We start from the raw sequence: 25,248 nt of genomic DNA, 5'->3' as shown, positions 1-25,248 counted from the left end.
TGTGAGGGTATGGGACGTGTGAAGGAACGTTACCGCGAGTGCTTAAAAATACAACGAACGCATTAATAGTAGCTAAATGCTAACACAGGGACTTACTTCATAGTCACGCGTAGCGCGAAAAAACGCTATCCGTCGGGGCTCTCAGCTCGCTGTCTCGTGTGATCATGAATGAGGGTGGTTAATACGGCGTTGGTAGAAAGTGTCGATGGACTCATGCGTGGAAAACTCATGCATGAAGTGACGATACAAGCGTAGAAATCCGCGGCCATCTTGTAGTGGAGTGAGTTAGCGGGAGGCTAGTGTGGCGTGCAGGGAATGTGTAGGGAAAGGATGAGGGAGGAAAAGGAGTACAGTAAAACAGTTAGGTAGAACATCATACACATTTTAAAGGTAACAACTGTATTCAACGCGGTCATTGAGCCCGTGAGGCTTCAGTGTCTGTAATAGGTAGATCCATTCAAGTTCTCTTTTTAGCAGCAGCTTATTGTTGTCAATTCCCTCATTCTTGGATATGGTTTCCAATACAATGTATTTCAATTGAGCGATGGTGTGGCATGCTGATGTGTATGATATTCTACCTAACTGTTTTACTGTACTCCTTTTCCTCCCTCATCCTTTCCCTGCACGCCACACTAGCCTCCCGCTAACTCACTCCACTACAAGATGGCCGCGGATTTCTCCGCTTGTATCGTCACTTCATGCATGAGTTTTCCACGCATGAGTCCATCGACACTTTCTACCAACGCCGTATTAACCACCCTCACTCATGATCACACGAGACAGCGAGCTGAGAGCCCCGACGGATAGCGTTTTTTCGCGCTATGCATGACTATGAAGTAAGTCCCTGTGTTAGCATTTAGCTACTATTAATGCGTTCGTTGTATTTTTAAGCACTCGCGGTAACGTTCCTTCACACGTCCCATACCCTCACATCAGTATCGAGCACAATATAGTCGTAAGCCACCAACTTCCCTCACTTTTAGCACAAGTAATTCCCCACGTATTTTCCAGACAACCGCCCCCTCACACTCGTTTTCTTTGCCTTCCTCCACAGCACTCCGTGACCAAGGGCATTTTTGCCCGAAATGCATTGGAGAAATAGTTCATAAGTTAACCTGCATGGATGTACGCTGTTTTCTGATATGCTGCTAATATCAGTTAAAAATTGCTAAAACCAATTGAAGAATACGTATGAAAAATAAACATACCATACCTCTAATGGAGTTTTGAATCATATTTGTGATCAACCCTGGTGTGCCTCATAAGGGGATGTACCTGCAGTCCTCTGCATACACAACTCAAGCCCTCACTAACATCATCACCCCCAGCAGTGGCAGGTATAGCAGGAGGGTGTAGTGCCGTAACCGCTGTGGTCAGGTGCTCCAGGACCCGGGTCATGTCCTCACAGCACTGGACAAGTTGGTGCTGCTGTGCCAGTGACCGCCGCGACAACTGGGAAGTTGCATTGGCAGCAACATATTTCGACCTGCTGTAGGAGGCCAGCCGGCTCATGAGCTGATGGTGGCGGCGGCGGCGGCGTGCTGCACTGCACTGTGTGGTCATCGCAGCAGTGTTGGCCTCCATGGCTGCAGTCATGTTGTCCATGCGGTCCCCCATACCTGCCATGGCCGCCGTCATGCGGTCCATGCGGTCAGCGACTCCGGCCACATTGCGCCCAATCTTGTGGAGCTGGAGCTGAATGGCACCTTGCTGTCGTGCCTGGCGCTGATGGATTCTCAACATGCGTCTTTCGACGCTCAAACGCGCCAGCCCCTGTCCATTGCCCCTCCTGCTTGCTGAAGTGGTGTGCTGGCTAAACCTGCCACGCCTGGTCTGCTGGCCTGACACTGTGGCTGGCCGCTGTGTCGCAACTGTCGCGGGCCCAGATGTTGTTGCAACAGCTGCTGGTGGTGTCACAGCAGGCGATGATGGTGCGCCAGATGCAGGGGGCTCAATAGTCACTGGCCTGGCTGTGGCTGTAGGTGGTGCATCAGTCGCAGGGGGAACACTGCTGGAGGACCTGGCTGCTGGTGTTGTTGCAGCGGCAGGGGCTGGTGCCTGGGTTGGTGGTGGCACCTCCTCCTCCTGGACCTCCTCATCAATTTGCAGCCTTTCACTGTCGCTGCTTTCGCCGCCACCTGTGAGGGTAAGTGGACGATTATTAGTTGCATGTATCTGGCAGACGTGCAGTTGCAACATGCCTGCTGGGTGACATTCCCTGAATGGCTGTGGCTTTGCGTACTTTGGAACCTGTCTGGCTGCATTGTGGTACTACTACATTGTGGCCACACTACATCTCCCACAATGCTTCAGGGCATTCCCTGATGTGCAACATTGGCATGCCTATGGGACATTAGGGGAGACTATTTGGTCATGGACATTCATAGGGGACAGGGTCGCAGTCGCATGCCACTTACCTTGGGTGTCTTGGGTGGTGCGGGATGAGTCGAGACGTGTGAAGCCAATACAAGCCTCCCTCTCAAGGGTGTCCTCCACCTGGTCCTCCATGGGTGTGTTGGGAGGGACTGTAGGTCCGCCACCTCCAGTGCCCGACGACTCTCCAAGGCGCTCCGCCACCTTCTCTTTGGCACGACCTCGGAGGTCGTACCATCGCTTTTTCAGCTCCTCTAGTGACTTATCGGCCACTCCCACGGAGTTGACAGTGGAGGCAATCCCCTGCCATATCCTCCGTTTTTCTTGCTCCGGGACCCTCCTGAAGTCTTTTCCAAAGAGTTTGTCGTGGTTGGCCACCACCCCTTCAATCAAGTGTTCGAGCTCCTGCTCAGAAAATTTGAGCTTCCTTTTCCGCCCTGCGGTGTTGCTGGGGCCAGGAACAGGTTCCTCTGACATGGCAGCAATGTAGTAGATGGGTACAAATCACCAGAATAGCAGCAGCTCTCCCACTTGCTCCCTCGAGGTCTGCCTCACTGTGGTGAAAGGGGAAGGGAACTGGCTGCTTCCTGGTTGTGAGGTCATCACTGTGCTCGAAATGCGACTTCCCGTTTTCCCGATCTCGCAAATAGCGATATCGCTATTTGCGAGTTCGCAATTCCGGCGCGGGTAGCCGGAAATAGCGATTTTTCTGCGATTATTGGTAATCGCAAACAGAATTTGCGCCTGCGTGCGAATCGCTTTTTTTTTTAATCGCTAATCTTCATGAATTCAGATTTGCGATTTCTCAATAGCGATTCGCTTTTTTTCGCTATTACAGAATCGCAAATCCCGTTTTTCATGAATCAGGCGGTTAGTACATAATATGCACCAACTGTATCACTGAGCACAATATGTCACTTGATCACCTATCACTTTGAACCTCACCTTGTGTTTGGCAGCTTTTACAATTGTTTGGGTATTTATAAATGAAGTACCAACAGTTTATATATTTTCCGCACTAGTCATTAAATGCCACTGAGCTCCTGTAAACCTCTCCTGGGGGCTAGAGGTGATTTAAATAGTTGGGGGAATTTTAAAACATGCAAAATTAGCCTGTTTTTACCCCACCTACGAAGCGGAATGAGGGTTGCTCCACTAGTAGGGAAAAAAGAAAGCACATACATAGTTTCTTTTAGGATTTACCTTAATGACAACATTAATGTTAATATATTGCCTTGACCTATAACAGAGGCCTTGAAAGCAACTTCCTCAGAAGGCAAGCCTATGTGTAAAGCCTTTCTGCAGGGCCTCTTGCTGCTCAATGAGGCAGGCGCCACGTACATCCTCCTAGGGATGTTAATGTTATGGGGGTTATAATAAGAGCACAGCTACTCCAAGGAGTGTCCCGGCGCTAACAAGAGCCCTTTAGAAAAGAGAGACCCTGTTCCCTCACCGACCTACCCAGCCTTCCATTACTGATGGAACATCCAGGTCTTAAGTTGGCGTCTGAAGCGAAGAAGCTCTGGTTCTTGCCTGAGAAGAAGGGGCAGCGAGTTCCACAGTCTGCCTACTACCACCTGGAAGGAGCGTCCCCCCTTCCTGGTCCGAAAGAATTTTGGCACCACTAGCAAATGTTGGGCCGATGACCTAAAAGTCCTGGCTGGAATATATGGAGTAATTCTCTTTCTGATATACTGAGCCCCACTGTTATGAAGAACCAAGGCCAGAACAAGCGACTTGAAGACTATCCTATTTTTCACTGATAGCCAGTGTAGGGTTTTTAAATGGCTCGCTTTGTGAGTCCTAGGCCCAACCAGAGAGATTGCTCTGGCTGCCGTATTTTGTACAACCTGTAAGCGGCCCAATAAATATTTCGGGATGCCCAGGTAAAGTACATTGGTGTAATCCAGCCTTGACATAATCAAGGCTTGGACTACCGTCTTCCTATAGGACAGTGGCAACAGTGGTAGGAAGTTCCTCATAATTTTTAGGAGCCTAAAACACGTGCCTGTCACAGATTGAACCTGCGCCTTCATAGAAAGATCCGAATCAAGCATGACTCCAAGATTTACCACAGTGGTGACTGAGTGGAGAAGGTTGATCCTGGGGCCACCAATTACGCTATTCATCACCGGGGGTGTGTCCGAAAAAGATAATTTCCGTTTTGGTGGAATTGCATGACAGTTGGTTCTGTCGAAACCAATCAAACCCTTTGGTCAGGCATTGGTGTATTAAACTTTCATTTAGTAGCTCATCCTTTTCATACGTGAAAAAAAGTTGGGAATCATCGGAATAGGTAATCTTTGCCCCGAGTTTCTCTGGTTGCTTTGATACTCTTTCAGGTGACAGGTAGTGTATTTAACCTAATGCAAATACTATGAAGGTAATACAATTGTCCACCCCACGGATATTGATGTATCGGAGAGGAGAGTGTATATATATATATATATTTATATACATATACACACACACAGTTAAACTCGCTGGAATCCAGCTCGCACTTTATCGATCTGCAATGCATTTGATTTATTTTACGCTGTGATTAATTTTAAGTCTGCTCAGCTGCTGCAAATACTTGATGCAACTTGTGCTAGTCTTAAATTGATGTGTATTTTGAGTTTAATTGCTTATTGTTTTTTTGCACAGTTTTTCAGTTACTATGCAAAGAAAATAAACATGAAACTATCTAAGCAGCCGACCCGTGGAATGGTCACTTTCGCGTTATGCATCAATGATCAATCGAATGGTCACTTTCGCGTTATGCATCAATGATCAATCTAACCTCTTCAAAACCATTATGCCATTGTTATTGTCCATTTCGTTTTCTATTGTATCCTGCCAATTCCTTGAGCTACTTAACAATTTGTAATTTCAGTGAACCAGTCTCTTTCAAATCAGATGAAATTTCCCAGTGATAAGGCTTGGATCACGGAACATTTTATTACTGTCATTTAGGCAGAGTTCCTGACAACATGGTTCTCCCACCACTGACCTAACACTTCTGAGGGGCGTGCCAATTAGATTGAGACTGAAGGGCCTACATGCCCGATGGGAACAATCTTTCCACTCTGCTTGGCCAGAGAGAAGTAAAGGCAGCACAAGGTCACACTCCCCTCTGCTCGTTGTGTGCTTTCTCAACTGCACTGTCGGGATACTCTCTGGCTGGACAAAGACCGTGATGTGAATGAGAGCTTAAGGGGCTAAAAGATGCATGGGCAGCAATCCTAAAATACACATCAACTCCAGGGAAATTTTTACAAAAAGAGATTAGCTCCTGAATATCAAAGCTAAACATTAAATGTAATAGAGGGAGTCAGAAGAAGGAAGAAGTGGTAAATAAACACAACTACTGCAATGCACTGGGGAAAAGGGGTCAGAAAGTAGATGACAGCAAGTGATGTGGAATAAATACAGCTGTGCACCCTGAAGAGATCTCTAGAAGGTAGCAACAAAACAATGCATTCGCGGAAGAGGAGAGTTGACCACAGCAAGTCATTCTGAAGATCTAATTACCTACCTGGATGCAATTTGAGATCAGAGACTACAACAATGAGATCTGGACCGTCCGAGAGGAAAAATGCAATATATTCTAGGAATTAGAAAGCAGAGGACTGCAATGCCCTCAGGGAAATCATTGTAGAGGAAATATGGGCACGCAGCATTACTTCGATATGTGGTGAAGCCAGCAGCAATGTATTTTGGGAAATAAGCAAAGGTGCCAGCAAAGTATTCTGCAAGTGGAAGGCCAGGAGTGGGAAATCTGTAGTAATGCATTCTAGTGTGACAGAGAAATGGACAGAGTTATGTTTTGCAGGAAAAAGTAGAGAAGGTGGCAGCAATGAGTGATGGACAGAGTAGACATATCAGATGGAATACATTCTAGGTATACAAGAAGCCATAAAGGATTCATTATGCCCACTACATTGTCTTCATCCAGCCCTTGTCTGTACTACACTTCAAACTGTGGTAAGCTCGCATGCGTTGCACAGCTCTTTGCTTACCTGTCGGCATTGTACACCTGAGGGACCAAGCAGAGATCTGCCATTGAAACCTGCGGGGAAGGAAAAGAGACTATGAAACCGGTACATCACTGACTGACCACTGCTTCTACGTGCTGACAACTAAGGATTACAGTCCAATTTTCCTCTATAGCAAAACGTTTCACAAGGATCATCTAGAAAGGATGAGAACAGCAAGAAGCATCCCACCCTCATTCTCACCATCAAAGCAAGGTTCAGAAAATTACTGGTGGTGCCCAAGTCATGTGAACAACTCATCAGTGGCACAATATTCTCAACCACACTCCAGACACCCCAAAGGAATGACCTCAGAACACCTAAAGACTCCAGGGTCCATCTCCAACCAGCCAGTGCTGGACACCCCTGCGGTCCATCCTTGAGACTGTTAAGGAATGTAGTTTACAAGTGAGGCATTTGTTTCCACAAACAAAGATACACTTTAATTTTATCCAAACAGATCATGCTAATGTATACCTGAACTAGCTGTTTCAACAATGAGGGGAAAATATGGCATGTAAAAGCGTATATGCAGTAAGACTTACAGTAACTGCATATATGTGGTCAAATATGGTAACCTCCCATTTTTCTGCATGGATAGGTGACAGAAAAAAGTGTTTTACTGGCACTCCTAGTGTGTAAGCCCTAAAGGACAGGGATGAATGTTCCTTTTGTCTGGAGTACACAGCATCTGTAATAGTGCTATGTGTGACATTTTACATTATGCGGTCTGTATCTTGCTTTACAGTGATAAGTACACAGAGCTTCATGAAGTTAACATACAGGCAAGAATCCTATCAAAAGGACAATTTTTGATTATGGGAGACAGCTAAACTTTAGAAAGTGGTTTCTCAGTAAAACAATCTTATACTTATTGTCTTAAAACCAGTCTTTTTCACTGCACATCATCTGAGGCAGTGACATCTGCAGAGCAATATGGCGGTTATTTTAAATGTAGTGATATTTAGATATGCCCACCCCATAGAAATCAGCTAGGAATCTTGTCTCGTCATTAACAATCCCCTTTCCATGCAGGAACAAGTTAAAGTTACCTGTGGGAAATGTTTTGAAATCCTCAAATTGCTGAGAAGGTAGTTTAAGAATTTGCCAATAGCTTGGCAGAAAACTATCACCCAGGCTTTGATCACTAGTCGCCTCTACTATGGCAACGCCCTCTTTGTGGGCCTGGAAGGTGATTCGAAATGCTGCTAATCAGCAACATGGACAGATTTGGATCCACTTCAGCATGTTGGTCCTCTTTACATTGGCTACCAATGTGGAAAAGAGCTGGTTTCAAACTCCTATGCTATGCACATAAGGCCTTGTACAACACCGGTGCCGACATTCTACAGGCCAGAGTGTAATTTTACCAACCATCTCGTGATTTGATATCGCACAACGGTGCTTTAGTGAAAGCAATCCGAAAAAAAGAAAGCTAGAACAGAAGTTTTCTCCTTTTTCCACATTAGGCTGCAGCCCAGTGGAATATGCCACCCCTGGAGCTTCGCCTTACGCAGAATCATTTATGGTTTAGAAAGAAACTGAAAACCTGTTTTTTTTCTCAAGTTATTGCTTTTCTGCATATGATACTTTTTGTGAGGTTCTCTCGGCTAAACGTTAGGGACTTATAAAGTGCCATAATACCCCCAGGGGATGAGTGTTGCGCTTTATAAATATTTTAAATAAATAGACTGTTTTACATCTTCAAATTCATCTGAATTTTCATTATCTTTACATATCTAAAGGCACTTTAAATATCTGCTCACCCCACAGAAAGGTTTAGTCCTGTGAAGTAAAAACTACCCACGAGACCATCAGCTGTGATAGTAGAAACTTGATCTATTGCTCGCAGGACAAGTGAACAGATCCATCTTCAGATCCATTTATGCGCTGTTATTCCAGGCAGGTGAGCAAAAAGTTAACCCAGATCTGCCTCATGAACCTTAGAACACAAATGACTGGTGGGGTCCCAAGTGCCCATACAAAGCGTACTTTTGACCCCACTCTCCTTGTAGCTCTTTTACCTCATCTTCAACACAGTACTTTCCGGCGGTGCCATGCAGGATCTGCTCCAGAGCTGAAACAAAGGGTGAAAACCATGAGCCTTCATTCCAAGTGCAGTTCCCAGTAAATACATGTTGTTTTAATCCCCCTCATTCCCCCCTCTCTGCTATGTCCCATCCCAAGGTTCCCATAAATTATAACAGAGTAATCGCCTGTCCTCGCTCTTTGGTGAAGTTTTCACTTAAGAGGCACACTTTTCTCTCTTCCTTTCTTATTAATGCAAAGATAGGTCTTACTTCTAGTGAGGTTGTTGCAGCACCAAGCGCTATGGTGCCCAGCAAGAGACGCAATTACATGATTCCTACACTTTTGCGTAAGGCTCGGGTTTATTTCTAAGCACCCCTCATTCTCTCAACTTGGCAAAGTCTTGCTTCCTCCTGCTTCTCATGGAGAAAACAATCTATGGAGAGTAGTTGTCATTGATCTTTTGTTTCACACTCAAAAAGCTAAGGTCCAAGGGCGTCCGCAGAAATTTTTCCAGGGGGAGGGGGTCTAACCTGGTAAATGAAGGGGTGTTGCTAATGTTAATAGGGGCTTGGCTAAAGTGGCAGACAATCCGGATCGGGTAATGCTTAGGCCAAGCTGAGAAAAAAAGTGGTTAATTCTGCATTTGAAACTGGACAACAATTGGAGCACACACGAACCCTAAAATTACCCCCCTGGCCCCTTAAAACTCATACATTCCCTGATGCCTAAAATCAGCCCCCTGGCACCCCATAACCCAGTACCACCGTGGCCCCTAAAATTGTACTCCAGGCACCCCAAAACCCATACCCGACCTGAACCTTAAAATGTCACCCCTTGCACCCCAAAACCTAAAATTACCCCCCTGGTACCCAAAAACCCATGCCCATCCTGAAACCTAAAATTACCTCTGCCCCCCAAAACTCATACCCGCCCTGAACCCTAAAAATACCCCCCTGGCCCCTTAAAACCCATACCCGCCCTGAACCCTAAAATGACTGCCCTGGTACCCCAAAACCCATACCGACCCTGAACCCTAAAATTATCCCCCTGGCACCCTAACACCCATACTGAACCCTAAAATTATCCTCCTGGCACCCCAAAACCCATACCCACACTGAACCCTAAAATTACCCCCTGGCACACCAACACCCATATCCACCATGAACCCTAAAATTTCCCCCTGGTACCCTAAAACCCATACCCACCATGAACCCTAAAATTTCCCCCTGGTACCCTAAAACCCATACCCACCATGAACCCTAAAATTATCCCCCTGGCACCCCAAAACCCATACCCATCATGAACCCTAAAATTATCCCCCTGGCACCCCAAAATCCATACCCACCCTGAACCCCAAAATTACTCCTGCCCCCCAAAACTCAGCCACCCTGAACCCTAAAATTACCCCACTGGCCCCTTAAAACCCATACCCGTCCTGAACCCTAAAATTACCCCCCTGGTACCCCAAAACAGATACCCACCCTGAACCCTAAAAAATATCCCCCTGTCACCCCAAAACCCATACTGAACCCTAAAATTACCCCCTGGCACACCAACACCCATACCCACCTGGGCCCGTAAAATTACCCCCTGGCACCCTCTGAGGCTAGGGCCATAGGGCACCTCTCAACCTCCCTCCGAGGCTAGGGTCAGAGGGTACCTCTCTGCCTCCCTCAGAGGCAGGGGTCCTAGGGCACCCCACTGCTGCCTCCCTCTGAGGCTAGGGTCATAGGGTACCTCTCTTCCTCCCTCTGAGGCTAGGGTTCTTGGATACCTCTCTGCCTCCCTCTGAGGCTAGGTTTCTTGGATACCTCTCTGCCTCCTCTGTGACCGGAAGACTCCCTCAGGAGAGTCCACAAGTAACCTGCGATAACAGCACACCCTCGCACGTGAGTACTAAGACAGCTGTTTTATGTACATGTGTGTAACAGCATCTTTTTAACTTAGGGTCACTCCCTTCAATCCATATAAATAATAATGTTGTTTTAGTAATAACTCCCACTCATTGGCACACGCAATCCTGGGGGTTCCTAGCATTTATTGTACAAGCTGATCCCGGAGGGGCACCTTTATGGAGAGTTCAAGATTTGACTTCCCCATTTTAGTTCCTGAAGGGAGCAGCTAACCTGTTTAGCGAAAACAAGTGAGAATTGGCAAACCCAATAGTTTGTTTGAAAATGATTATGCTCCTTTAATAAATGTGACGTGTGTGTGTGTGTGTGTACACGTGTATGAATGTGTGCATGCGTGTTTGTGTGCATCTGTCTAAGTGTATGCACCTGTGCGTGGGTGTGTCTGGTTGCATGTGTGTGTGCGCACATGTGTGAATGCGTGCCTGTGTGTGCACGCGTCTGAGTGTATGCACCTGTGCGTGTCTGGTTGCATGTGTGTATGTGTGTGAGTATGCATGCCTGTGTGTGCGAGTATGCATGCCTGTGTGTGCATGTTAGCGCTTGTGTGCATGCATCTGAGTTTATGCATCAGACAGAATGACAATAGGTGGGAGGGGCTGCGAGGAGGAGTGCGAGGCGCCCCATCAGGGAGTTGAGGCCTCTCGCAGGGAACAACTCTGCTCCCTGCGGGACCCAGAATTACGGACAAAAGGCGTCCTCATGGCGCAACCTGCGCTTTTTAATCGATGGACATTTGTTTTGGAAGTCTTGGTTGATTGGCCCATTTAAAGCTGCCTGAACCCTGGCATCATACATGTGTGTAGCATGCACGTCCTAAGTGGCGGTCAGGCAAGATCGTCTCAGTCTTTCATCAGGGCCCATGAAATGAGTGCCACCAACTACTGAGCGGCAACAGCACTCGGGGAGCTCCTTACCTCCTCGTGGCTCTCCGGTCGTTTGTAGGCCAGTGGCTGTCAGGGTCTGATGTTTCATCTTTTTATTCTTATCTGTTTACCACATGATCCCTCCGCACCTTTCTGCCTTCCATACCTATGGGACTTAATTTTCTTGTTCGTTTGAATCTGTTTTGTGAAGTTTTAAACTCGAGTAAATCAGACGACTGACCAATGAAAGAATGCAGTGCCATGAATATGCAAATACTGCATGCGAAATACTAGAGAAAGAATGTCCCAATGTAAGCATGTGGTCCCTTACAGTGCCGTACTAGGTGGAAACCATGCATATATAATAATATTAATTAGAGAGTGACAGCCAGTACGTGTACAGAAGTGCAATAGGGAACATTCAAAGTGATCACAACAGGCATGGGCGTTCGCAGGGGGGGGGCGGGAAGGGGCAAGTGCCCCTCCTTGTGGACGCCCATGCTAAGGTCAATGAGCACCGACGGCTGCGGCACAGCACAAGTTCATCCTCACTGACATGGAACCCAAGATTGGGTCTGGAGCAACAAACATGCTTGTTTACCCTTATGGGGTCTGCCTCCACACATGTAAAGCACGGAGCAGTGAAAGAGCTGCAGTGTAGCAGCAGCATGCGCATCTGTTAGACACACAATTGGACACAGTTACAGTTGTTTACTGGTGTTATTCACACCTAAAACAAGTGAAAATGCAAGACTTATCCAAAAGTTAGAGTTGGTCAGAATATTCACTTGACATGTATCCTGATCACAACTAAATAACAAGGGATCAGTGAAAGGGTTAATGTAGCGAAAGCAGGCCAGGGACCTCACAGTTTGGAATTGTGATTGTTAGGGCTGTTTTCCCAAGTTCGATGGCAACTACTATATATCCCTTGCTGGCAATACCTTCAAACCCGCGTGTGATGTAATGCTGAGCCCATGAATTCATCTTCTCCTCTCCTACTCGCTTTAGGACAGCCAGGTTCTGTGGGGTGTTGGAAAAACACAGTTAGAACGCTGAACATGCTACCCACACAAATACACCCTGGCCCACCCTTCATCAACTGCATTATGGAACAAAATAAATCCCAACTGAAAAAAACATTAAATCTGCATTTCCCATTCTAGTACAAAGGCCAGGCTGGAATACTGAAACATCTCTGAGTTGCTCAATGTTTATTTCCTAATATAACTCGTCAGGGTCTACCCATGCAGGGATCCACATACTTACATTTGCTCCAGAACACTGTGCTCCACCAGTGTACCAGAAAAAACTGTAGCAACTCTGCTTAAAGAATGTAGTGACAGGCAGCGTGTTTGTATTTTTGGAAGGCGGGAAGGAGTTTTTGCCCGAGATTAAAGGGGCTCCCGAAATATTGAGCATGGTGGTGCTACAGGATAAAATTAGGCCTTAGTAGATAGAAAAGCTAGTAGTCAAAGAACATATACAGATTCCCATCATTGTTATGCACTTCCCATAGAAGGCAGAGTCACTTTCAAACTATACCCCTCATGTCAATGCATGGTTACCAGCCCGTTACGTCAAAAACCTCTTTCGACCATAAAAAATCTCAGACACCCAAGGTGACCTACACTCAAGAATACCAAGTTGCAGCCCTTAGAGGCTCCAATATCCTTCTTAGCTGAGATCTTGCCATCAGTTCGGTCAATGCTGCAGTTGAAACCAACTCACACTGCAACAGTGTATGGACTGTGAAACACTTGACAAGGCCACGTATTCGGCTCAACGAATGGCATGGGTGTTTGCTTTCTTTTCTCGGTTCGTCATCCCCAAGTGCTTCTTCAAGTACACAACTTCTACTTTAGTTGGAACTATTCCACTGACCTTTGGCGATGTTTCTAATCAGAACTGTGCTTTGATGGTAATGCTATTTTTGGGATTCATGCTGGGTATCCATAACTTCTTTCTTACAATTCTGAGTTTGAAATCAATTAATCTTATTTTCCTGCAGTTTGCTGTTCTGGCCTACTCATGAGTTTACCCCATCATGACTTTCTGGCACGGTTTAGTATCACAACACAATGTACACAGGGTTTAAATTGTCATTTGTATAATCCTTGCAACTCCCATGTGGTACACTGAAGTCTTTATCCACATGGGTACCACGCTTTACTGTGGATGTGTCATTGGAAAAGTGTTGTCTTTGCTTTAAGTCTATGTGAGAAGTATTTCCCTGTCATGTGTAATGAATACAGTGGTGCAGTAATGGCGCTAAGAGATGCTGCTTTTGGCATTGTGATGGATAAGAAAGCATTTTATAGTTAATGATACTGGCAGCTCTAAGTAGCTATGCAGCTGCCTTTATTACGTTGATTTTTTAAATTTATGTTATCGTTGTGATTTCCTATACGGACTGTGGCAGGAGGTTGTCCGCTATAAGATCTTATGGATCAAGGTTAGGTAACAGGGTTAGAGAAAGTGTGTGTGTGGGGGGGGGGGGGGGGGGGGGGGAGGGAATCGGGATCAGACATGTTCATTCAGCTTTGCTTGAGTGTTGTACAGTTTATGACTGATGACATGCATTTTGGCACCAGGTGCTATTTGTGCACGGCGAGCATTCCAAACTTAATAACATATAAGACCTGGAATTTGAACAGTTACTCTGGTTGCTAATGCTAGTTACTTTGTAAAGATACTAGCAACACAGTGGCTTCTCAACAATATAAATATTCCTTCCACAGTGCAGGAACTTTAGATGCACCCTGTTGATATCAAAAAGAGGGCAATGAATTCCAGCATTTACTTCCTCTCCAGGCATGCCTTTGGTTTTAACCACCCTCTCCTTAAAGTACCTGCAGAGGCTGGATCCCAGACACAATATGGTCAGATATCATCCGGACCTGCGCCCTTTTTTTAGGGTCCTGTGGAAGGAGTCTTGGGGTCGGTCGTGTTTCGTCTAGGTACTGGATGATTGCAAGCTATAAAGAAACCAAAAACGAGATGTATTTGGATTAGAACACACTGTTAACGTTAAGAGGAGACCCATGCTCTAAAACAAACCATCACACTAGAATTAATGCGGAGCACGGTGGGGCTTGACCTAGAATTAACATGATCCTGGATAACAGGAGGTTCAGTCAAAGAAATATATCAATACAAGGTACGACTAGAATAAATCATGAAAAAAATGATAAAGATTTTACATAGATTACAATTCCAAAACAAAGCATGCAAGGGGAATGTCTAGCAGAGGAAACCAAAATGGATGATAATAACATGTGGTATTATACTAGTGAAAAACAAGAGCCTGGCGAGTACAGACAGGAAATAAACAGTGCATATGACGGAAGTAAACTAGAGTAAATCAAGGGTAGGGGATGTTTGGTGTAGAGCACTTAGGGACTTCACTAAAAATTATGTTGTGTGATAAGCAATAAATTCAGTTAATCCATTTTCAGATTAGTAGGAAACCAGAACTGAACTGTCGGGCAAAGGCTATACCTTTTGTTTTCATCCACTCATCCATAAACGGCAAAGAAAACTGTTAACGAGTCTAGAAATGGCGGACGTCAGTCAGTTGCTTACCAATTGGATGGAAATGGAATGGGACAGGAGAAGTGAGCCTCCAGGGCTAAAGGAAGTTGTTTAGTTCTCACAAATATAAATATTCGTAAATAAAATCGCCTTGGATGAAAAGGACTAGTGTAATTTGCTGCAAAACACTAATATTGAGAACTTAGTCAAGCATAAGCATGCAACAGAATCCGGAACATATCAATATGAGTGCTGCTATAGGAAGGCACACAGAAAAAGAACATTCCGCAAGAGCTTTGCAAATCTTTTCCAGAAGGGTTATGTGAATGGATTAGTCAAACTGTATGTAGTGCATTTCTTTAAAAATATACCAGAGTTTGGGAATCGATCAATAACATACTTTTGATCTATCGAAAAATTAAAGTAATTGGTTTTAAAACAAACAAAATCTAATTAATGAATCAATCTTACAAAAGCTATTCTAGCATTAAACAATTCAATTAATCGGGTTATGCTCAATGTATGTGTTACAACTTTATTGCTAAAGGCTGCCAACATCAGTGCATGCATGGTGGTATTCAGCTTATTTTACAAAAACGCTGTCACATTATTATGGAGTTATTCTGAAAATTTGCTGTCAAACTCTGTTCTCTGGAAATAATAAGGCCTGACATGGAGAGGTTGACATTCTCAAAATGTTACTACCTTCCATCAGATGCAGGTTTCTGAAATCCCGTCTTAACTAATTTGCGTAGACCACATTGATATATGAAAAGCGCTTCCTATTTGAGATGCTGTTGACACAAAACTAGTCTCTTTAAGGTCCACCACAGCTCCTAGGAGCTAGTTTCCATCTATGTGAAATACCTCAAATAAAATCGTTTACTGAGGAGTAACTGGATATTATTTTTTGCATTTATTTGTTAATATACCATGCATGTTACAATCATTGCATTTTTCCATTTACGGTATGGAGTATGTGATTCAAACGTTGTAATTATTGTTGATTTGCTTAGTCCAAAGGATTGCTAAAAACGTTTCACTATTTGACGAACCTGCACAAACGTTGACGTCAGGGACATCTAAAGGATTTTGGGTGCCCTGGGCCATATGTATTGGGTTTCTGTTCGGGACAGCCATGAAATTAAGATACAGTTTAAGGGCTTCCATACCCTCTTGGGCAAGTCGTTGACAGAGCACGGCACACTGATCAAAGTTCTAAATGTGTTGACATCTAATATTTAAGGATAGTGACCCGTATTTTCAATATTGTAACAGATCAGCAGCTCACTCTTTTACATATAAGGAAACTTTTTTATGGATGTTGCATGCAACATAAACACAACGTTTCTGTGCAAAATGTCTGTGGTAGACTCTCACACATCACTCACATTAAAAATAAATTAATGGAAAACGGTATTAAACATTATTGAAGTTCATCAGGGCAAGACGCTGCAGAAAGAGCAGGCTCTTTAGGGGGCCCCTAATAGGGTGTGGTCCGGAGTCAAATCCCACTTTGCCCATGGCTTAAACGTCTCTGGTTGGTGTTCATCCACCTCTGAATTATCTAGCCAATTTTTCATTTAGGCAGAACTTCAATCAGAGCCCATGTTGTATGGGGTGGACTCAAACGTTCGTTTCCATTCAAAATGACGTACACCTTTTTCCATAAGGCGTACAACGAAAAATAATTGCCATATCCACACCAATTATGGGAGGATGTTTGTACTTGGCTGACATGTAATCCTTCCTATTACACAATACAGTACTTTCAAGAAAAAGAAGGTCCTCACCTGGTTCAGTGGGTACTGAGAGGGGGTAGACGACATATTATTCAAAAAACCCTACAAATTCCCCTAACTTTATTGAACCTTAACGATACAATTAAAGTTGTAAAAGACACTGAAATTCACCGATCACCATGAACGACGCTAAATAGGTCACACCTGACATCCCTGTGCCTTCTATAAACCTGTACTTGCATCTACAATGGGGAAATTAGTGAATGTAAATGAGCTATGCACAATTATAACATCTTCGAAGAGTTGGTGTGGGCAAGCCATTGAGTCGTAATTAAAGACTGACTGATAATGTCTCTGAATAGAGTGAAGATCATGTAAACACTGCTGGACAGAGGAGGTAAGAGCTGGCTCATTCTAGCTAACCATAAAACTGTTTGCTAGTAGTCTTACACTTTGGAATGTAAGCCTGTAACTTAATGGATCAGGAAAACTGTCACCCAAGAGCATTCATCCAACCAGTTGACTTCACTTTCTCCTCTAGCTAATAAAGATAAAGCAAACAAAAAACAGGGCTCTGTTAATTATCTTTAAAAGGAGTTGGGAAAAGGTGTGCAAAGTAGTTCCATAAAGGCTGGAGTTTTTGGGAAACCACTGACTATCAAAAGCATTCCCATTTTGATGAATTTAATGTAACTGTCGCCTGGAGAAATCCTGGAAGATCATTTGGCTGACCTTATTACTTCCGCCACACCCATGCACACATGAAAAAAGAATGAACAGTAGAGGAGAAAGTAGAAGGGTTGGCATGCGATGTTCAAAATGGACAGAACAAATATGTATAGAAAATGAGTGAAGGGAAAGAGCAGGAAAATGTAATAAGGAAAGAATACATAAGAAAAACAATGAGGGGCAAATGAAAAGGACAAGAACACACAAGACAGGGGCAGTTCTAGGCTCATGGACACCCTGGGCAGGGAGCGTAGGTAGGAGACCCCGGAAAAGGGTGTCCGGGCGGGGCGGAGTCCCCCCGGAGCTCAGGAAGGTGTTTTAATAAAACGTCCGGAGCCGGAGGTCGCCAAATCCCTGCCAGGGGCCGCCACGCAAATATGTATCCATCCTCAGAGGATTATTATATTAAGGATATATATTGGTGTGGCGGCCCCTGGGGTTTGGCGGCCCTGTGCAGGTGCACAGCTTGCACATGCCTAAGGCCGTCCCTGCACAAGAGAAAGAAAACCGAAAACAAACAAGGTTGGGATATGAAAGCTTATAGAGGATACTGAGCAAAGTGAAGCGATGTAACCTAACGGAGATAATGAATACTAAAAGGGAAAGCATTTAAAGGAAGGAAATCAGCAGAAAACAATAAAACATAAGAATGGGAAAGAGCTGAAAGGAAAGTCTACAAATATAAGGGTATACAAGGAACCAACACAGTTCTCAATGGGCTTAAATACTTACAAGCATTCAAATGTGCACATTTTCAGCCAGATAGGAGTTTTTTTTTTAGTCAGACGCTTATTTAATTTAGTGGAGAAGTGTGGCTCAATGATTAGAGCGGCAGACCCTGATGCAGAGGTCTAGCCCGGGACCAGGGTTCAATTCCCCGCCTACGGCGGGTCTTGGGCTCAAAATTCCACGGACCTGATAATTCTCGCCTCTGTGCCTATTCCAATCATGGAGTCCCACTCTGGAACTCTGGGAAATAGCTTGCTTAATCTCCACAACGGCCCCCACAACGCTAAGGATGCCTGGCCTCCACCTTGGGGGTGCCCAGGAGTGGATGCTTCACAGGGAAAGCCAGGATGGGTTCCACAGCGGTATTCGTACAAGCGCCTTGAGACCCTTGCGGGCGAGTAGTGCGCTATACAAGTATCAATTTACAATTTACATTTACATTTACGAGCAGAACTGATGGCACAGGGCTTGGACATCACCCAGGGCTATACAGTTATTGATTAATCAAGGAAACTTCAGCTCACTCACCGACTGACCAAGGGTGATACCATCTATGGTCAATGCAGGGACTTGCTGCATTGGGTTTACTGTGCTGTAGTCACTGGCGAGCTGCGGAGGAAAGGAAAATATTTTATTTTCTAAACATCTGCCCAGGTGCTTAGCTGCCAAGTGGCCTAGATCATTTGGTTCCCCTTCAGGTTGTGCTGGCTTTTGGCTAATAGAACTTTTTATTAGGAGAACTGCAGTTTTGCTTTTAAAGCCATTGGCACAGGTGGAACACAAATCATTGACCCTCAATCTGGCAACCATGCCTGTGAGCTGTGCAGGCCTGTGTGCATGGCCATATGGATTCTCCATGTACATGTGTGCCTGTACGATAACCTGCATCTATATTCAACAAATCACTTAAATGTATTAAAAGGAAGGGTTGAACTCGGGGGTAGCCACCATAAACAAAGGATGGTGGAGCCGGTGGGGTTGTGCAGGAAGGTGGGTAATACAATATACAAAAAGAAAAAAATCTTACCTATTGCCACTGCGGCCGTCCGCCTCCAATGTCACGTTCGCCGCCTCTACTCAACTTAGGTCCCAGCAGCTCCTGGGACCCAGACTCCCATCCAATTCCTGTGCTGCAGAGCAGCGCAGGGATTGGTCTGAGCAGGCAAGGAACAGGCCCTGCTCAGACCAGGGAGTCTGGGGTTTCTCCAGCCCGGCTGCTCAATACCTAAGTGCGCATGTGTGTATTGGTAGGCCTAAGACAGCCGGCCAAAACACATACGTGCACTTCGGGAGTGTAGTGCACTTAGCACTCCTCCTCCCCCCTCCCAACACCTCTGGCAGAGCTGGCAAATGTAAAATAAAACGATGCAAGGGCATAGTTTTATTTTTCATTTGCTGCCTCTGAGCCAGGAGCGGGGCGACGCTCCTCCGCCATTGCAGAGGAGCTGCCCCTGGTTGAACTGCCATTCGTCTTACCAAATGACAGCTGTGAAAAACGTATGCACTCACGGTATTTTCCTTCCCATTCTTGCACTTTGTTACGCATTTATACAGGCAACAATACACAAAGTCTCAGAATACAAATAATAATAGGACTTTGACCTGTACCCACTTGACATTAACAACTTGAGACACCTCTAACATCACCCTGTACATGTATGTGTGCACTTTAAGATAGATTTCCCTGTAGGCCCGCTGAGGACTGCAGTCCTTTTAAAACTATATCTGCTAGTTCCTTGCTTTTAGATTTTTAGTAAAAAAGTCAATGGATTTTTATCTGAATTGCTTCTACTTTTACCATCAATTTAGTTTAGTGGGCATATTTATTTATATTTAAATGTATCGGAACTATATGTTATTTATCTAACTGTTTTGCTTATTGCACAGTAAAGCCGTGAGCTCAGCCAAAGTTTCCAAAAAGGACAGTTAATGGACATCTTCATGAACATTTGACCACTTCTATTTGAAAGGTGGAGCTTACACGGGTTGTGGAAATTCAGACAGCATTAAGTCATCAATGCCCGTTCAGCCTCTATCCAGCCAATGACTTCCTCGAAGTCTCATTTTTAGGTCTTGCCAAAAACAGTGCATGTGCTGCGCTGCAAGATGTATTGTTCACAATTTAACGTACTTGAAACCGGCCCACAGCATAGCATTATTTGTTTTTGTTGTCATTCTCATTTGCAATCTTTTGATTGCTAAGCTCCTGTAGGCTTCCCTTCCTTTCATTTTGTGTTAACTCCTCTCCGAAACATGGATCAAGTAAGTGTTTTCCGTGTCTTTTTGCAATGCACTATTTATGTTTTTTACTTGCATTTCAAAATGAATTCTGGATATTCAATGTCCTTTCCTGCTTTTAACACAGGCATACGGCTTGCTTCTATTGCTTTTATCCAATCAGCTATTTCTAGCAACGCTTTATTTACTTATACTCAAAACTGTACTACTCTCCACCGATTGACGCGAGTCTACGCCACTTTACTCTACACAATGCCACTCTACTACACTCCATTCCACTCAATGCCATTCCAAGCAAGTTTACGATACTCGACACCAATCAACTCTAAACCATTCCACTCTATACCAATGTACTCTATGCAGTGGCATTCTCTGTCAACTCACATCACCCCATTCAATTCTATGTCACTATATACCACCGTACACTGTGGAAAACGAGCCCATAATCCTATCGATGCCCAGGCCGCTGGCGCAAACCGCCTCTTAGTTCCCATGTTGAATAATTACCAAATAAAGAGACGGGCGCTGGCAGCAGGAATCAAGAACAGAGTTTAATTCTCATGAGGAGAGCCAGTCATTTCGGACACGAAACACAGTGTCTTTCGGGAGGTGCTCTAACAAGTGAGCTGAGACTCTTGCTTTTATACCTTACAGAACACTTGATAACACAATCAGGACAGTATGACGCAAAAGAAAGACATCCCTATAATCCTTGTGTCAATCCTACCCCACATGTGTTCACAATGGGGACCCTTGACCTGCTGATAAGAGGGGAGGGCAATCACGCAGCTGAGTGTTTCGTAGGATGTGTACGCCTGATCATAGCCCAGGGGGTGGGGTGGCTAGGATCAATAGTGGGTCTCTTGAGGAGGAATGACTTCATACAATAAGGGCAGTAAATGGTATCTCCTGGCTTAGGCGATGGCCTCGGGCATGTGTGGTCAGCCGGACTCGGGGGAAGGGGTCATCAAGGAGTGGTATTCATGCCGCGTGGACAATCGAACGCGGTGGGAAGGCTCATCAACAGAGGGGTATTCATGGAAGGAAAGGAGGTGTTGGTCAGGCGCGGCCGTGACTCTCAAGGACAGGGCCTTGCAGAAGAAGAAGGTTTATGACTTGCCCATGTGAGGAGAAGGGAGGGGTAGCCAGGGTGGACACAGGGACAGAGTCACACAGAGAGAGAGAGAGATCTGATGACCCGTACATGAGAGAGCGGGGGCAGTCAGGTGCAGCTGGGGAGGGCTACGTCAGCTAAGGCGAAGGATGCCTCTTCAAGAAGGAATGGGGGGGGGGGGTTTGTGCGAGTCAAGTAGGAGAGTTGCCTTTCACAGCAGGGTCGCGCAGAGGGAGAGGGTTTCATGGTCTATGCATGAGAGAGGGGGGGGGGGGGGGGGGGGTTAAGATACGCGGAGGGAAGCCGGGGATCCCAATGGGTAAAAGGCCATGGTGCCTAGAAATGGCTGTACATATGCATATTGGTACGGGCTCTTACTGGCAGGGTGATACGGTCAACAGTTTACAGTATTCATGGTGCTCACAGGGGGAGGAGTGGGAGAAGAAGGGGAATGAATGCTGTCTATGTACATCAATTTCTTCAACTTTCACAGTCGCCCCTTTTTACATAACAGCAGTCATTTTTGCAATTGACGAGTTTACAGGTAGACAGGCATCATTGATGAATTAGCATTTTGTCGATACTAACATTTGGCGTACAATCATAGACAGTTAAGGTGATGGGCAGAATGCAGTACATAGAAAATTGCTTTTCGTTGAGTTCCTAACAATTAAACGCACTACATAGCAAAAAAAAAATCTTTCCGACTTAAAAAATGTGACCAATGAACAATTCTGACCAGGTAGTTGAGAGCGGAATTCAGTTCAATACACAATATTTCTTCGTCACAGTGTCTTTTTGTCAGTGAGCCATCACTGGTAGGCTCTAGTCCGAGTACTTTCGTTGGCGCTGTTGAGCACCGGCGGTGGAGCTATAGGTCCAGCTCGGTTCTATCCTTACGCGTTGCAGGGTGCGGTCAGTCCTCTGCTGTTAGACCACAGTCCTGTTCCCTAAACAATCCGGTTGGTGGCGCCTTATGCTCGGCACCCATAGTTCTATGGCAGCACCCTATTCCCAGTGGAATGCGGTTCTTTCCCTTGGCAAAAAGTCACGTGGAAAAGAGGGTGAGTGTGGTTCAAATAGTCGATAGGTGAGAGGGCGGAGTTGGGTCAGAGTTCCTGGGACACACAAAAGGGACCAAGGGAGCAAAGGATAACAAGCAGGCAGGCCCATCCATCGGGCCCAAAGAAGGGGGACGGAGACTCCAGGCACACGTGGGTTAGCAGGCGGGGGGCTTCGAGGCGGCCCATCGTTTTTCATTTTCCACGTTGAAATTGCGGTCTCGTCCCGTATCCTGTTGCTCTGCGGCTCCACCTTTGGTCGAGGTCACACGAGTCCCAAGATCCGCAGTCAGGCTGTACGTCACATCTGACCCATCTCCTTCGGTGATCGTGAATCTTTGAATAGGTACAAGACAAGGTTTTAGAGAAACGGCAGAAGAAGATATCTACGCATGTGAATTCCTCCCTCAATTCTACGCATTTGGGAGATACGCTCATTGGTCACAGTCAGAGGTCCTATTACCAAGCAGTGCATGTATCAGCATTCCTACTGAGTTTATGGCAGGTTTATTCATTGTCCTGTTTATAACTCAAGTGAGGATAAATGAGATTCCCATCAACTGTGCGTTACATCATATTAAGATTACGGAGCATTTCCCTTCAGGACTGGCTAACCTTTTCAAACAGGGCGGGGGTGCCATTATCGAGAGTCAGGCAAAACAAGATTTTCTCGAGGGTCAACAGCTACTCATGGTCATGTTCATATCCGGGACAGCAACTGGGTTCTATCAAAATGGGGCGGGGACGCTTCGGGCGCTTACGCTTCGGTGCAAAAAGGGGGGTGGGGCAATCTGGGCATTGGGGGTCAATCTAGACGTTGGCGTTCGTCTCTGAAGAACAGACATAAGGTGCCATTGACATACAGTTCCCCTATAAATGGCCAGATTTGGGGGACTTTAGTCGTCTTACCTGTCCTTTCCTTCTCAGCCAATTCAAGTTCATTCATTTTACAGAAAGGAGAGGCAGTAATATGGCGAGATACAATCATTTTAGTTTCGGTCAATTTCGCTGAACACCTTCGCGTTCAATATGTATCAAATCCGACTGGTGCCGGTGGGGCACAATTTTACCAAAGAGAGAGAGAGAGAGAGAGAGAGAGAGAGAGAGAGAGAGAGACAGAGACAGAGACAGAGACAGAGACAGAGACAGAGACAGAGACAGAGAGAGAGAGAGAGAGAGAGAGAGAGACACAAAAATAGGTCATTTAGTGCGCTCACAACACGGAACAGCAAAGGTCAGGTAACACGCAGATACAGACAGAGGGAAGACATAAATTCGTACATTACACACAAACTCAGACAGGGAAGACGGCACATGTATTACACATATACAAGACATTCACGACAAGACAGGAAACAATTGTTAGCCTACAAGATCTGTTTTTATATATATATATCCTACGTATCTTTACTATCCTATTTTATCTACGTGCTTAGCTCTTTCTACCCTCCCCCCCTTTCCCTTCTCGCTTGTCACGCCTGCGAGCGTTCCCAATTACCAATACTCACACCTCGGTTGGTCGATCAGTAATTAACCTGGTCGTGCTAGTTAGCCATGGTTGGATCTTAAGCCATTTTTCTGTTCCCTCCTTTGGTGGGAAGTTCTCCAGGCTGAGGCAACGGCAAGTATTGATCGGGAGAACAGTCGGACAGCTTGGCTATATCTACAAGAGTGTGAGAAAGGGGGTAGTGCATTTTGAACATCAGCAACATTTCTAACTTCCTAGACGGGTGGTGCCGTGGCAACCCTTACCCGTATAATTTTTCGTTGTCCTTTCCCTACCTAGTCAAACGTCCAGTTACATTATTTAACACGTCATTTCTAGTCAATTTTTCGTCATTCAGTACCTGTCCAGTTTCTATGTCAGTCCATCCTCTCAGTCGCTATGTCCTAAGGAGGAACAGTCATGTTAAGCCTACGTCATTTAAAAACTTATCGTTATAACGACTACACACATATTCCCTCTTTCCCTTTTTCGTCGGTGGTCCGACCGTCGCTCTTCCACACTTCAGCCGACGTTCTGACGTGACCTGCAGAAGGGAGGAAAAGAAGGGGTGGGGGGGCAGCATTCAAAGCACATCATCATGCAGTAGTCCGAAAATGTTTTTACCTACCACATACTCGCCCTATCTCCTCGTACTGCATTCCCTTGCCATCTCGGCGTTTAAGCCCAGAGGGACCAGTGGTGTCAGATAGATAATCATTGACGATCTGCGTATCTACATGAGCTACTTGGTCGTAACCCTCTTTATCGGGTGCAAGGGTGACGGTCAGGTGGCATTTCTGTGGTGTCATTTTAAGGGTGTCTGAAACACTTTTCCGGCTGCTTGTGACACATAATGTAGCTGCTAAATATCTGATCCCTTCTGATCTACATCCTTCATCATACTTATTCTTCGCTCACAGTAGTAAGGCATCCAAAACTCATTAATGCAACTGCTACAACCATGCTTTCTTCTTCAAAATACTTTTAATAAACGAAATTGGTGGCAGTTCATTGCATAAAGTGCAGCAGTGCAATAAAATCGTATTAAAACTTTCTTACAGAGCAAGTATGATGCATGTCAAGAATTCAGTTTTAATTCATTCATAATTCATTATCCAATACTCATTCTTTATCTAAATTACACCAATTCATTTTCCAAATCGTAATCAGTACCCACCCTAAGTCAGTTCATTATCCAAGCACATACTCAACATCCTTCATATCTACTTTCATTATCCAAAAACTGCATATAGATCTCGGGACAACAAGCTGCGCAATCAGGGTGCAACAAAGTTTATTCAAAAACGTCTCATTTTGTGTCGGCGCCATTTTGGGAGGGGTCAGGCGAGTTCCAGCATAGTCAGAAAGTCTCTAGTCTCGCGTGGTTGGCCCAGAACTTTCCGTTGGCAGTTCAAAAAG

General features: G+C 45.2%; 1 protein-coding gene across 2 annotated transcripts in view; it reads right to left on the bottom strand.

Annotated features, from left to right (window-relative positions):
* Positions 1-25,248, bottom strand: part of GSTZ1 (glutathione S-transferase zeta 1) — a 101,306-nt gene that overhangs the window by 5,630 nt on the left and 70,428 nt on the right. For both annotated transcript variants that reach the window (XM_086937550.1, XM_086937549.1), the window contains exons 4-8: positions 18,459-18,539; positions 14,049-14,174; positions 12,141-12,219; positions 8,414-8,466; positions 6,375-6,424 (exon numbers count right to left, since the gene is read on the bottom strand). In XM_086937550.1, the coding sequence (XP_086793676.1) occupies positions 6,375-6,424; positions 8,414-8,466; positions 12,141-12,219; positions 14,049-14,174; positions 18,459-18,539 (389 nt within the window). The remainder of the gene's footprint in view (positions 1-6,374; positions 6,425-8,413; positions 8,467-12,140; positions 12,220-14,048; positions 14,175-18,458; positions 18,540-25,248) is intronic.

The sequence above is a fragment of the Lissotriton vulgaris genome, chromosome 9 (genome assembly GCF_964263255.1).
Source record: "Lissotriton vulgaris chromosome 9, aLisVul1.2, whole genome shotgun sequence".
In the NCBI taxonomy this organism is placed as follows: domain Eukaryota; kingdom Metazoa; phylum Chordata; class Amphibia; order Caudata; family Salamandridae; genus Lissotriton; species Lissotriton vulgaris.
This window is presented reverse-complemented; position numbering and strand designations above follow the sequence as displayed.